At 48.0% G+C, this 15,000-nt stretch overlaps 1 protein-coding gene across 1 annotated transcript in view; it reads right to left on the minus strand.

Moving 5' to 3' along the window:
• Window positions 1-8,827, minus strand: part of LOC118947900 (E3 ubiquitin-protein ligase SMURF1-like) — a 62,027-nt gene extending 53,200 nt beyond the window's left edge. The window contains 3 exon segments of the mRNA XM_036972939.1: window positions 4,101-4,209; window positions 4,680-4,718; window positions 8,532-8,827. Of these exon segments, the coding sequence (XP_036828834.1) occupies window positions 4,101-4,209; window positions 4,680-4,718; window positions 8,532-8,586 (203 nt within the window). The 5' untranslated portion in view covers window positions 8,587-8,827.
• Between the last annotated feature and the right edge of the window lie 6,173 nt (window positions 8,828-15,000).

Here is a 15,000-nt window from a genome sequence, read left to right on the forward strand (position 1 = left end):
GCTTTCATATGTTCTCATGTTCGGAGCAAGGAATTTAAACGTTAGCTTTCTTACATGGCACATGTTGCACTTTTACTTTATTCTCCAATACAGGGTACCAGTACTGAGTAATGATAACTAGGCTATATACACACACAGGGTACCAGTACTGAGTAATGATAACTAGGTTATATACACAGGGTACCAGTACTGAGTAATGATAACTGGGCTATATACACAGAGTACCAGTACTGAGTAATGATAGCTAGGTTATATACACAGGGTACCAGTACTGAGTAATGATAACTGGGCTATATACACAGAGTACCAGTACTGAGTAATGATAGCTAGGTTATATACACAGAGTACCAGTACTGAGTAATGATAGCTAGGTTATATACACAGAGTACCAGTACTGAGTAACGATAACTAGGCTATATACACAGAGTACCAGTACTGAGTAATGATAGCTAGGTTATATACACAGGGTACCAGTACTGAGTAATGATAACTGGGCTATATACACAGAGTACCAGTACTGAGTAACGATAACTAGGCTATATACACAGAGTACCAGTACTGAGTAACGATAACTAGGCTATATACACAGAGTACCAGTACTGAGTAATGATAGCTAGGTTATATACACAGGGTACCAGTACTGAGTAATGATAACTGGGCTATATACACAGAGTACCAGTACTGAGTAACGATAACTAGGCTATATACACAGGGTACCAGTACTGAGTAATGATAACTGGGCTATATACACAGAGTACCAGTACTGAGTAACGATAACTAGGCTATATACACAGAGTACCAGTACTGAGTAATGATAGCTAGGTTATATACACAGGGTACCAGTACTGAGTAACGATAACTAGGTTATATACACAGGGTACCAGTACTGAGTAATGATAACTAGGTTATATACACAGGGTACCAGTACTGAGTAACGATAACTAGACTATATACACAGGGTACCAGTACTGAGTAATGATAACTAGGTTATATACACAGGGTACCAGTACTGAGTAACATTAACTAGGTTATATACACAGGGTACCAGTACTGAGTCGATGTGCAGTGGCTGAGGTGACTGAGGTAGATATGCATGTATAGGTAGGGACATCAATGCATCACGCTAGCTCCCCGCTCGTCACGTTAGCTCCCCACAATGTCCCTACAGGCTAGAAGACTTTCCAGAAGGCTGTCTACTGCCTCGGTGAACCGACCGTCTACTGCCTCGGTGAACCGACCGTCTACTGCCTCGGTGAACCGACCGTCTGCTGCCTCGGTGAACCGACCGTCTGCTGCCTCGGTGAACAGACCGTCTACTGCCTCGGTGAACAGACCGTCTACTGCCTCAGTGAACAGACCGTGTGTGTAGGGCTCCGGCGTCTCCTGCCTCGGTGAACAGACCATCTACTGCCTCGGTGAACAGACCGTGTGTGTAGGGCACCGACGTCCTCTTGCCTCAGGGAAGAGACCATCTACTGCCTCGGTGAACAGACCGTCTACTGCCTCGGTGAACAGATCATCTACTGCCTCAATGAACAGACCATCTACTGCCTCAGTGAACAGACCATCTACTGCCTCGGTGAACAGACCGTCTACTGCCTCGGTGAACAGACCGTGTGTGTAGGGCACCGACGTCCTCCTGCCTCGGTGAACAGACCATCTACTGCCTCAGTGAACAGACCATCTACTGCCTCGGTGAACAGACCATCTACTGCCTCAATGAACAGACCATCTACTGCCTCGGTGAACAGACCATCTACTGCCTCGGTGAACAGACCGTGTGTGTAGGGCACCGACGTCCTCCTGCCTCGGTGAACAGACCGTCTACTGCCTCGGTGAACAGACCATGTGTGTAGGGCACCGACGTGTTCCTGCCTCAATGAACAGACCATCTACTGCCTCAGTGAACAGACCATCTACTGCCTCGGTGAACAGATCATCTACTGCCTCAATGAACAGACCATCTACTGCCTCGGTGAACAGACCGTCTACTGCCTCGGTGAACAGACCGTGTGTGTAGGGCACCGACGTCCTCCTGCCTCGGTGAACAGACCATCTACTGCCTCAGTGAACAGACCATCTACTGCCTCAGTGAACAGACCATCTACTGCCTCGGTGAACAGACCATCTACTGCCTCAATGAACAGACCATCTACTGCCTCGGTGAACAGACCATCTACTGCCTCGGTGAACAGACCGTGTGTGTTGGGCACCGACGTCCTCCTGCCTCGGTGAACAGACCATCTACTGCCTCAGTGAACAGACCATCTACTGCCTCGGTGAACAGACCATCTACTGCCTCAGTGAACAGACCGTGTGTGTTGGGCACCGACGTCCTCCTGCCTCAATGAACAGACCATCTACTGCCTCAATGAACAGACCATCTACTGCCTCAGTGAACAGACCATCTACTGCCTCGGTGAACAGACCATCTACTGCCTCAGTGAACAGACCGTGTGTGTTGGGCACCGACGTCCTCCTGCCTCGGTGAACAGACCATGTGTGTAGGGCACCGACGTCCTCCTGCCTCAATGAACAGACCATCTACTGCCTCAGTGAACAGACCATCTACTGCCTCGGTGAACAGATCATCTACTGCCTCAATGAACAGACCATCTACTGCCTCAGTGAACAGACCATCTACTGCCTCGGTGAACAGACCGTCTACTGCCTCGGTGAACAGACCGTGTGTGTAGGGCACCGACGTCCTCCTGCCTCGGTGAACAGACCATCTACTGCCTCGGTGAACAGACCGTCTACTGCCTCGGTGAACAGACCGTGTGTGTAGGGCACCGACGTCCTCCTGCCTCGGTGAACAGACCGTCTACTGCCTCGGTGAACAGACCATGTGTGTAGGGCACCGACGTCCTCCTGCCTCAATGAACAGACCATCTACTGCCTCAGTGAACAGACCATCTACTGCCTCGGTGAACAGATCATCTACTGCCTCAATGAACAGACCATCTACTGCCTCAGTGAACAGACCATCTACTGCCTCGGTGAACAGACCGTGTGTGTAGGGCACCGACGTCCTCCTGCCTCGGTGAACAGACCATCTACTGCCTCGGTGAACAGACCATCTACTGCCTCGGTGAACAGATCATCTACTGCCTCAATGAACAGACCGTCTACTGCCTCGGTGAACAGACCATCTACTGCCTCGGTGAACAGACCGTCTACTGCCTCGGTGAACAGACCGTGTGTGTAGGGCACCGACGTCCTCCTGCCTCGGTGAACAGACCGTCTACTGCCTCGGTGAACAGACCATGTGTGTAGGGCACCGACGTCCTCCTGCCTCAATGAACAGACCATCTACTGCCTCAGTGAACAGACCGTGTGTGCTGGGCACCGACGTCCTCCTGCCTCAGTGAACAGACCCATTTACTGCCTTGGTGAACAACAAATGCTAGCAACACAACAACAACATGGTAGCATCACAGCATGCTAGCAACACAACAACAAGATGGTAGCAACACAGCATGCTAGCAACAAAACAACAACATGGTAGCAACACGGCATGGTAGCAACACAGCATGCTAGCAACACACCATGACAACAACATGGAGGCAACACAACATGGTAGCATCACAGCATGCTAGCAACACAAGATGACAACACAGCATGCTAGCAACACAAGATGACAACACAGCATGCCAGCAACACAAGATGACAACACAGCATGCTAGCAACACAAGATGACAACACAGCATGCTAGCAACACAAGATGACAACACAGCATGGTAGCAACACATGACAACACATCATGGTAGCAACACAAGATGACAACACAGCACGGTAGCAACACAACAACATGGCAGCAACTAATGACAACACAGCACGGTATAGACAACGGACACAGACAACGGACAAGAAGAGAGAGCAGTAATATAAAAACTAGTCATCAACGGAAGGGAAACAGACTGTAGCCCCATGAAATCAGCCCCTCTTGCTCAATAACTCAACGCCCACTGTGACGGCCCTGAATTCTCTGACCCGTCTCAGTGCTTAAAAAGGAACGGAACGATATCAACCGGTTCGAACCGGATCAGAACTTTATTTTGCTGTTCAGTGGGTGTGTGGGTTTCAGCGAGTTTACTCACAGGTCATAGTGTTGGTTCCATTTGGGGTCCAGAGTGCTCTTCACTGTGTCTGTAGAATGACACTGTCCTGATCCATCCACCACTACCTTTGCAAATGGGTCTGGCAACCCTACACACACACACACACACACACACACACACACACACACACACACACACACACACACACACACACACATTATAAAGTAGAATGTGAAAGAGAGAGGAAGACAGAAAGAGAGATGGAGACAGAGAGAGAGGAGGGATCAGAGATACTTACAGAAGGAGACAGACAGAGAGGAGGGATCAGAGATACTTACAGAAGGAGACAGACAGAGAGGAGGGATCAGAGATACTTACAGAAGGAGACAGACAGAGAGGAGGGATCAAAGATACTTACAGAAGGAGACAGACAGAGAGGAGGGATCAGAGATACTTACAGAAGGAGACAGACAGAGAGGAGGGATCAGAGATACTTACAGAAGGAGACAGACAGAGAGGAGGGATCAGAGATACTTACAGAAGGAGACAGGCAGAGAAGAGGGATCAGAGATACTTACAGAAGGAGACAGGCAGAGAAGAGGGATCAGAGATACTTACGGAAGAAGTCTTTCTTTGCAAGGTTCTTGGCACATAAGACTAAAAACACAGAACAGACAACTGTCAGTCAACCAAACAGATGTCGCTACAGACAGCCTGACAGCCAATCAGATCAGTGACTGGCTGCTGTAAGCCAATCAACAGATGTCTCTTCACCTCCCCACAGCTTCTCTCTTCATCTCCCTCCCTTTCTCTCCCACAGCTTCTCTCTCTCCTCCTCTTCCCACAGCTTCTCTCTCCTCCTCCTCCCCACAGCTTCTCTCTCTCTCCTCCTCCCCACAGCTTCTCTCTCATCCTCCTCCCCACAGCTTCTCTCATCCTCCTCCCCACAGCTTCTCTCTCCTCCTCCTCCCCACAGCTTCTCTCTCATCCTCCTCCCTACAGCGTCTCTCTCATCCTCCTCCCCACAGCTTCTCTCTCTCCTCCTCCCCACAGCTTCTCTCTCATCCTCCTCCCCACAGCTTCTCTCTCCTCCTCCTCCTCCTCCTCCTCCCCACAGCTTCTCTCATCATCCTCCCCACAGCTTCTCTCTCATCCTCCTCCCCACAGCTTCTCTCTCCTCCTCCTCCCCACAGCTTCTCTCTCTCATCCTCCTCCCTCCTCCTCTTCCCACAGCTTCTCTCTCCTCCTCCTCCCCACAGCTTCTCTCTCTCTCCTCCTCCCCACAGCTTCTCTCTCATCCTCCTCCCCACAGCTTCTCTCATCCTCCTCCCCACAGCTTCTCTCTCCTCCTCCTCCCCACAGCTTCTCTCTCATCCTCCTCCCTACAGCGTCTCTCTCATCCTCCTCCCCACAGCTTCTCTCTCTCCTCCTCCCCACAGCTTCTCTCTCATCCTCCTCCCCACAGCTTCTCTCTCCTCCTCCTCCTCCTCCTCCTCCCCACAGCTTCTCTCATCATCCTCCCCACAGCTTCTCTCTCATCCTCCTCCCCACAGCTTCTCTCTCCTCCTCCTCCCCACAGCTTCTCTCTCTCATCCTCCTCCCCACAGCTTCTCTCTCTCTCTTCCCCACAGCTTCTCTCTCTCATCCTCCTCCCCACAGCTTCTCTCTCCTCCTCCCCACAGCTTCTCTCTCTCTCCTCCCCACAGCTTCTCTCTCTCATCCTCCTCCCCACAGCTTCTCACTCCTCCTCCCCACAGCTTCTCTCTCCTCCTCCCCACAGCTTCTCTCTCCTCCTCCCCACAGCTTCTCTCTCTCTCCTCCCCACAGCTTCTCTCTCTCATCCTCCTCCCCACAGCTTCTCTCTCCTCCTCCCCACAGCTTCTCTCTCTCTCCTCCCCACAGCTTCTCTCTCTCTCATCCTCCTCCCCACAGCTTCTCTCATCCTCCTCCCCACAGCTTCTCTCTCCTCCTCCTCCCCACAGCTTCTCTCTCATCCTCCTCCCTACAGCGTCTCTCTCATCCTCCTCCCCACAGCTTCTCTCTCTCCTCCTCCCCACAGCTTCTCTCTCATCCTCCTCCCCACAGCTTCTCTCTCCTCCTCCTCCTCCTCCTCCTCCTCCTCCCCACAGCTTCTCTCATCATCCTCCCCACAGCTTCTCTCTCATCCTCCTCCCCACAGCTTCTCTCTCCTCCTCCTCCCCACAGCTTCTCTCTCTCATCCTCCTCCCCACAGCTTCTCTCTCTCTCTTCCCCACAGCTTCTCTCTCTCATCCTCCTCCCCACAGCTTCTCTCTCCTCCTCCCCACAGCTTCTCTCTCTCTCCTCCCCACAGCTTCTCTCTCTCATCCTCCTCCCCACAGCTTCTCACTCCTCCTCCCCACAGCTTCTCTCTCCTCCTCCCCACAGCTTCTCTCTCCTCCTCCCCACAGCTTCTCTCTCTCTCCTCCCCACAGCTTCTCTCTCTCATCCTCCTCCCCACAGCTTCTCTCTCCTCCTCCCCACAGCTTCTCTCTCTCTCCTCCCCACAGCTTCTCTCTCTCTCATCCTCCTCCCCACAGCTTCTCTCTCCTCCTCCCCACAGCTTCTCTCTCTCATCCTCCTCCCCACAGCTTCTCTCTCCTCCTCCCCACAGCTTCTCTCTCTCTCCTCCCCACAGCTTCTCTCTCTCATCCTCCTCCCCACAGCTTCTCTCTCTCATCCTCCTCCCCACAGCTTCTCTCTCTCATCCTCCTCCCCACAGCTTCTCTCTCATCCTCCTCCCCACAGCTTCTCTCTCCTCCTTCTCCTCCCCCCCACAGCTTCTCTCAGCATCTATCCTGTGTATGTGTGTGTAGTGTATTTCAGTGTGTGTCTGTGGTGACCTGGTCTCATTGAGAGTATTAAATGGTCTCTTGCTCTCTCACCATGTTATCCTTTTACACGTTGTGTATTTTATTCCTTGTGTTATTATTTTTTCCATTTCTCTCTCTCTGCATTGTTGGTAAGGGCCCTGAAGTAAGCGTTTCACTGTTAGCCTACACCTGTTGTCTCTCTCTGACCCTAACCCACCTGTTGTCTCTCTCTGACCCTAACCCACCTGTTGTCTCTCTCTGACCCTAACCCACCTGTTGTTTGTGACAGATACAGGTCTCATTTGGATACACAGCTGGAACAATGTCTGTTACTGTAGTAGTTAATGGAAGCCGTGCAGACTGGCTGGGTCTCTATTCACATGGAGATGATGTCTTCTGCAGTCTGGACTGAGCTTCGTCCACTGGTTCACACAGCAACACTGTGTGTGGTTTGCTATCTAATAGACGTGTGCCAACACTCTGGGTGTGACATGCTTACTAAACACACTCAGCAGATGAATTGTCTGGCTAACTAACGTTATCGGCTAACTACTAACGAGCCAACTATAAAAAATAAAATAAAAAATATCTAGGTGCTAGTCAACGTTACTGAACGGCTTAATTTGCTCTAGAAACCCTACCAACTAGCTGCTTTGAGATCAGTTAGCTAGCTAACTGGTTAGCCAGGTTAGATATCTTGGTAATGTAGAGAGCAGGTCAGTTATAGGGGAAGTAGTTCGCTAGAATAGCTCCTGAATAGTCTAGGAAGGGCACTGGTTAGGTCTAGTTAGGACGCTGGTTAGGACTAGTTAGGCCACCGTGGCAGGAGGACACTGGTTAGGTCTAGTTAGGACACTGGTTAGGTCTAGTTAAACCACTGTGGCAGAAGGACACTGGTTAGGTCTAGTTAGGACACTGGTTAGGTCTAGATAGGACACTGGTTAGGTCTAGTTAGGCCACCGTGGCAGGAGGACACTGGTTAGGTCTCGTTAGGACACTGGTTAGGTCTAGTTAGGACACTGGTTAGGTCTAGTTGGGACACTGGTTAGGTCTAGTTGGGACACTGGTTAGGTCTAGTTGGGACACTGATTAGGTCTAGTTGGGACACCGTGGCAGAAGGACACTGGTTAGGTCTAGTTAGGCCACCGTGGCAGGAGGACACTGGTTAGGTCTCGTTAGGACACTGGTTAGGTCTAGTTAGGACACTGGTCAACTAAACAGAGTAGTATTCAGCTCATGACTAACCTACTAACTAACTGTTCCCGTTAGTTAACTAGCCAAACGAGGCTGTTACAATGGCATTTGGCAGAGACAAACCTGCCTGTTAAATCAGGCGAATATTAGACGCCTTTCAATCTAAATAGCTAGTTAATAACGTTAATGAAGTAGCTATCCTCATCCGTTTGTTGAGTTATTTGAACTAACTAATAAGAGTTAAGGCCTAGTTAACGTTACCTATTGTACGTAACGTTAGATGTCAGTAAATAGAGAAACCCCCGGATGTGAACCCTGTCCAGTGTCGCTGGCGCCATGACAGGCTCGGAAATGTAGCTCTGTCCACCCCCCTGTTACAGGCTTTTAAATCCCGAATAATACAAATGAAACCGTAAGCGCTTTCACGGTGTTTTAGTTAGTTTACCTGTCAGGCGGATTTTGATGCTGGACCCGGTCCTCCGAGACCCAGGACCCGACATCACAGCGGAAGAACTGTTACTGTAAACTCCCGTTTTTTTGTTGGTGTCGCTCCAACACACCAACTCGACACTCCTTCCTGGGGGATAGTACTCTAGGTTGTCAGAATATGTGGCTTGTGTCTGTCTTCTTCAGGGGTTAAATGTGTATTATTTCCTGGCGAAATCCCCCGTCCCGATCGAGCCGCAACACAGACGGACATTTTCGGTGGCTCTGGACCATAGAATTAGAATACTAGAAGACCATAGAATTAGAATACTAGAAGGGACATGCACCGTCTTATGATTGTCTAAAGGGCGGCCATGTTGGTCAGGGAGTCGACCAACCATGGTTTCCCAGAGCTGTAAGATAAGATATTGTGAAAAATAATGAATGTAAATAATTTATCTGCACTGTATGTGTGTTAGCTAGCTGGCCAGCCAGTTTTAGAGGAATGATTTCCATTATTTTAATTAAATGCCAACATTCAAACAATGCAGTCAATCCACCACAGCCAACAAACAAAACATTTATGGTCTGTAAACATATATTTTAGTATAAAAAAATAGTATAAAACCCATAAATGGTATTTATAATTATGTAAGGTATAATGAATGAGTGGCTATGCATTCTATGGAAAACAATGAACAGTGTCAAACTGTATTTTCCATGGGATGCTAGTTGGAACTAACCTTCCACGGAGTTGATTGTCCCTTTCATATCATGGCTATAATGTAGCACATTTGCTGCTAGAAATGTGTTTTTTTTTTTTTGTCTTTAGAAATGTGTTCAACATCCACTGAGTATCTAGCAAGTTTTCTACAGTAGTAGTTCTAGTTCTACAGTAATCTACAGTAGTTGCCTTGGTAACCAAACAAACCCGACGCAACGCGGAGAGCTTGGATACAGCCCTTAGCCGTGGTTTATTGGCCATATACCACAACCCCCTGAAGTGCCTTATTGCTATTATAACCTGGTTATCAATGTAATCAGAACAGTAAAAATAAAGGTTTTGTCATGCCCGTGGTAACCACGGCTGTCAGCCAATCAGCATTCAGGGCTCGAACCACCCAGTTTATAAAGGGAAATAATGCACGCTCTAGAATGCCATTCAAGCCACTCAGAAATTAGCATTCAACAATGGCATGGTATAAATTACAATATTTTAGGTTGACAATAATTCTATTACATCATTTCTGATATCACATGCCTTTTATTTTAAAGCATAAGAAAAATCTGGATTCCAATTTGAATGGTTTGGATTTCTCCCTGACCAATATGGCTGCCATTTTCACCCCATTCTGGAATTTGACGGTTTATGACATTTCCCCTCTAGTAATTTGATAGGATCTCTATGTTCTGGACTGGCTCAAACAGGCATGTCCTGAAGTTACATGGCAAATACTTCCTCGGGTCTGGAAACATAGGCGTGCTTGGGAATCGGACTGTTTAGGATAAATGTTTTTTTTAAGTGTGAACGGCAAGGAGAGAGAAGGAGGCGGGAAGGAGGAAAGAGTAAGGAGAGACACAGAGAAGGAAAGGAAGGATAGAGATGGTAAAGAAGAGAGAGAGAGAAGGAAAGGAAGGAAGGAGAGAGAGAGAAGGAAGGAATGGAAGGAGAGGGTAAAGGAGAGAGAGGGAAGAGAGGGTAAAGGAGAGAGAGAGAGGGAAGAGAGGGTAAAGGAGGGAGAGAGAGAAAGGAGGGAAGAGAGGGGGGAGAGAGAGAGAGAGAAAGCAGCGAGGGAACAGAGGGTAAATGAGAGAGAGAGAGAAAGGAGGAAAGAGAGGGTAAAGGAGAGAGAGAGAGAGGGAAGAGAGAGTAAAGGAGAGAGAGAGAGAGAGGGAAGAGAGGGTAAAGGAGAGAGAGAGAGAAAGGAAGGAGGGAAAAGAGGGTAAAGGAGAGAGAGAGAGGGGAGAGAGGTTAAAGGAGAGAGAAAGAGGGAAGAGAGGGTAAAGGAGAGAGAGAGAGAGGGGAGAGAGGGTAAAGGAGAGAGAGAGAGGGGAGAGGGGGAAGAGGAGAGAGAGAGAGGGGAGAGGGGGTAAAGGAGAGAGAGAGAGAGGGGAGAGAGGGTAAAGGAGAGAGAGGGGGAAGAGAGGGTAAAGGAGAGAGAGGAGAGGGGGAAGAGGAGAGAGAGAGAGAGGGGAGAGGGTAAAGGAGAGAGAGAGAGGGAATAGAGGGTAAAGGAGAGAGAGGGGAGAGAGGGTAAAGGAGAGAGAGAGGGAAGAGAGGGTAAAGGAGAGAGAGAGAGGGGAGAGGGGGAAGAGGAGAGAGAGAGAGGGTAAAGGAGAGAGAGAGAGAGAGGGGAGAGGGGGAAGAGGAGAGAGAGAGAGAGGGGAGAGGGGGAAGAGGAGAGAGAGAGAGGGGAGAGGGTAAAGGAGAGAGAGAGAGGGAAGAGAGGGTAAAGGAGAGAGAGAGAGAGGAGAGAGGGTAAAGAAGAGAGAGAGAGAGGGGAGAGGGGGAAGAGGAGAGAGAGAGAGGGGAGAGGGTAAAGGAGAGAGAGAGAGAGAGGGTAAAGGAGAGAGAGAGAGGGGAGAGAGGGTAAAGGAGAGAGAGAGAGGGGGTAAAGGAGAGAGAGAGAGAGAGAGGGTAAAGGAGAGAGAGAGAGAGAGGGTAAAGGAGAGAGAGAGAGGGGAGAGAGGGTAAAGGAGAGAGAGAGAGAGAGAGAGGGTAAAGGAGAGAGAGAGAGAGAGGGTAAAGGAGAGAGAGAGAGGGGAGAGAGGGTAAAGGAGAGAGAGAGAGAGGGGGTAAAGGAGAGAACATGTTAGGTTGCATGGATTATTTTAGTAGTTTTAGCTGCTTTGTTTTAGTTGCAGTGTTCATTAGTGTGATTAGCTGTGGAACAAAGGAGTCTCTCATAATGCTGCTTACTGCAAAAACTAAATGAACGTATAGGGGGAGTGAATGCATTAGGTATAGATAGGGTATAGGGGGAGTGAATACATTAGGTATAGGTAGGGTATAGGGGGAGTGAATGCATTAGGTTGTGTTTGGTATAGGTAGGGTATAGGGGGAGTGAATGCATTAGGTATAGGTAGGGTATAGGGGGAGTGAATGCATTAGGTATAGGTAGGGTATAGGGGAAGTGAATGCATTAGGTATAGGTAGGGTATAGGGGAAGTGAATGCATTAGGCTGTGTTTGGTATAGGTAGGGTATAGGGGGAGTGAATGCATTAGGTATAGGTAGGGTATAGGGGGAGTGAATGCATTAGGCTGTGTTTGGTATAGGTAGGGTATAGGGGGAGTGAATGCATTAGGTATAGATAGGGTATAGGGGGAGTGAATGCATTAGGTTGTGTTTGGTATAGGTAGGGTATAGGGGTAGTGAAAGCATTAGGTATAGGTAGGGTATAGGGGGAGTGAATGCATTAGGTATAGGTAGGGTATAGGGGGAGTGAATGCATTAGGTATAGGTAGGGTATAGGGGGAGTGAATGCATTAGGCTGTGTTTGGTATAGGTAGGGTATAGGGGGAGTGAATGCATTAGGTATAGGTAGGGTATAGGGGGAGTGAATGCATTAGGCTGTGTTTGGTATAGGTAGGGTATAGGGGGAGTGAATGCATTAGGTTGTGTTTGGTATAGGTAGGGTATAGGGGGAGTGAATGCATTAGGTTGTGTTTGGTATAGGTAGGGTATAGGGGGAGTGAATGCATTAGGTATAGATAGGGTATAGGGGGAGTGAATGCATTAGGTATAGGTAGGGTATAGGGGGAGTGAATGCATTAGGTTGTGTTTGGTATAGATAGGGTATAGGGGGAGTGAATGCATTAGGTATAGGTAGGGTATAGGGGGAGTGAATGCATTAGGTTGTGTTTGGTATAGGTAGGGTATAGGGGGAGTGAATGCATTAGGTATAGGTAGGGTATAGGGGGAGTGAATGCATTAGGTTGTGTTTGGTATAGGTAGGGTATAGGGGGAGTGAATGCATTAGGTTGTGTTTGGTATAGGTAGGGTATAGGGGGAGGGAATGCATTAGGTATAGGTAGGGTATAGGGGGAGTGAATGCATTAGGTATAGGTAGGGTATAGGGGGAGTGAATGCATTAGGTATAGATAGGGTATAGGGGGAGTGAATGCATTAGGTATAGATAGGGTATAGGGGGAGTGAATGCATTAGGTTGTGTTTGGTATAGGTAGGGTATAGGGGGAGGGAATGCATTAGGTATAGATAGGGTATAGGGGGAGAGAATGCATTAGGTTGTGTTTGGTATAGATAGGGTATAGGGGGAGTGAATGCATTAGGTATAGATAGGGTATAGGGGGAGTGAATGCATTAGGTATAGATAGGGTATAGGGGGAGAGAATGCATTAGGTTGTGTTTGGTATAGATAGGGTATAGGGGGAGTGAATGCATTAGTTATAGATAGGGTATAGGGGGAGTGAATGCATTAGGTATAGATAGGGTATAGGGGGAGTGAATGCATTAGGTATAGATAGGGTATAGGGGGAGTGAATGCATTAGGTATAGATAGGGTATAGGGGGAGTGAATGCTTTAGGTATAGATAGGGTATAGGGGGAGTGAATGCATTAGGTACAGATAGGGTTTAGGGGGAGTGAATGCATTAGGTATAGATAGGGTATAGGGGGAGTGAATGCATTAGGTATAGATAGGGTATAGGGGGAGTGAATGCATTAGGTTGTGTTTGGTATAGATAGGGTATAGGGGGAGTGAATGCATTAGGTATAGATAGGGTTAGGGGGAGTGAAAGCATTAGGTATAGGTAGGGTATAGGGGGAGAGAATGCATTAGGTTGTGTTTGGTATAGATAGGGTATAGGGGGAGTGAATGCATTAGGTATAGATAGGGTATAGGGGGAGTGAATGCATTAGGTATAGATAGGGTATAGGGGGAGAGAATGCATTAGGTTGTGTTTGGTATAGATAGGGTATAGGGGGAGTGAATGCATTAGTTATAGATAGGGTATAGGGGGAGTGAATGCATTAGGTTGTGTTTGGTATAGGTAGGGTATAGGGGGAGTGAATGCATTAGGTATAGATAGGGTATAGGGGGAGTGAATGCATTAGGTATAGATAGGGTATAGGGGGAGAGAATGCATTAGGTTGTGTTTGGTATAGATAGGGTATAGGGGGAGTGAATGCATTAGTTATAGATAGGGTATAGGGGGAGTGAATGCATTAGGTATAGATAGGGTATAGGGGGAGTGAATGCATTAGGTTGTGTTTGGTATAGATAGGGTATAGGGGGAGTGAATGCATTAGGTATAGATAGGGTTAGGGGGAGTGAAAGCATTAGGTATAGGTAGGGTATAGGGGGAGAGAATGCATTAGGTTGTGTTTGGTATAGGTAGGGTATAGGGGGAGTGAATGCATTAGGTATAGATAGGGTATAGGGGGAGTGAATGCATTAGGTATAGATAGGGTATAGGGGGAGAGAATGCATTAGGTTGTGTTTGGTATAGATAGGTTATAGGGGGAGTGAATGCATTAGTTATAGATAGGGTATAGGGGGAGTGAATGCATTAGGTATAGATAGGGTATAGGGGGAGTGAATGCATTAGGTTGTGTTTGGTATAGATAGGGTATAGGGGGAGAGAATGCATTAGGTATAGGTAGGGTATAGGGGGAGTGAATGCATTAGGTATAGATAGGGTATAGGGGGAGTGAATGCATTAGGTATAGATAGGGTATAGGGGGAGTGAATGCATTAGGTATAGATAGGGTATAGGGGGAGTGAATGCATTAGGTATAGATAGGGTATAGGGGGAGTGAATGCATTAGGTACAGATAGGGTTTAGGGGGAGTGAATGCATTAGGTATAGATAGGGTATAGGGGGAGTGAATGCATTAGGTATAGATAGGGTATAGGGGGAGTGAATGCATTAGGTTGTGTTTGGTATAGATAGGGTATAGGGGGAGTGAATGCATTAGGTTGTGTTTGGTATAGATAGGGTATAGGGGGAGTGAATGCATTAGGTATAGATAGGGTATAGGGGGAGTGAATGCATTAGGTATAGATAGGGTATAGGGGGAGTGAATGCATTAGGTATAGATAGGGTTTAGGGGGAGTGAATGCATTAGGTATAGATAGGGTATAGGGGGAGTGAATGCATTAGGTTGTGTTTGGTATAGATAGGGTATAGGGGGAGTGAATGCATTAGGTATAGATAGGGTATAGGGGGAGAGAATGCATTAGGTTGTGTTTGGTATAGATAGGGTATAGGGGGAGTGAATGCATTAGGTTGTGTTTGGTATAGATAGGGTATAGGGGGAGTGAATGCATTAGGTACAGATAGGGTTTAGGGGGAGTGAATGCATTAGGTATAGGTAGGGTATAGGGGGAGTGAATGCATTAGGTATAGATAGGGTATAGGGGGAGAGAATGCATTAGGTTGTGTTTGGTATAGATAGGGTATAGGGGGAGTGAATGCATTAGGTATAGATAGGGTATAGGGGGAGTGAATGCATTAGGTACAGAT

The sequence above is a fragment of the Oncorhynchus mykiss genome, unplaced genomic scaffold, assembly GCF_013265735.2.
Source record: "Oncorhynchus mykiss isolate Arlee unplaced genomic scaffold, USDA_OmykA_1.1 un_scaffold_213, whole genome shotgun sequence".
Classification (NCBI taxonomy): Eukaryota; Metazoa; Chordata; class Actinopteri; order Salmoniformes; family Salmonidae; genus Oncorhynchus; species Oncorhynchus mykiss.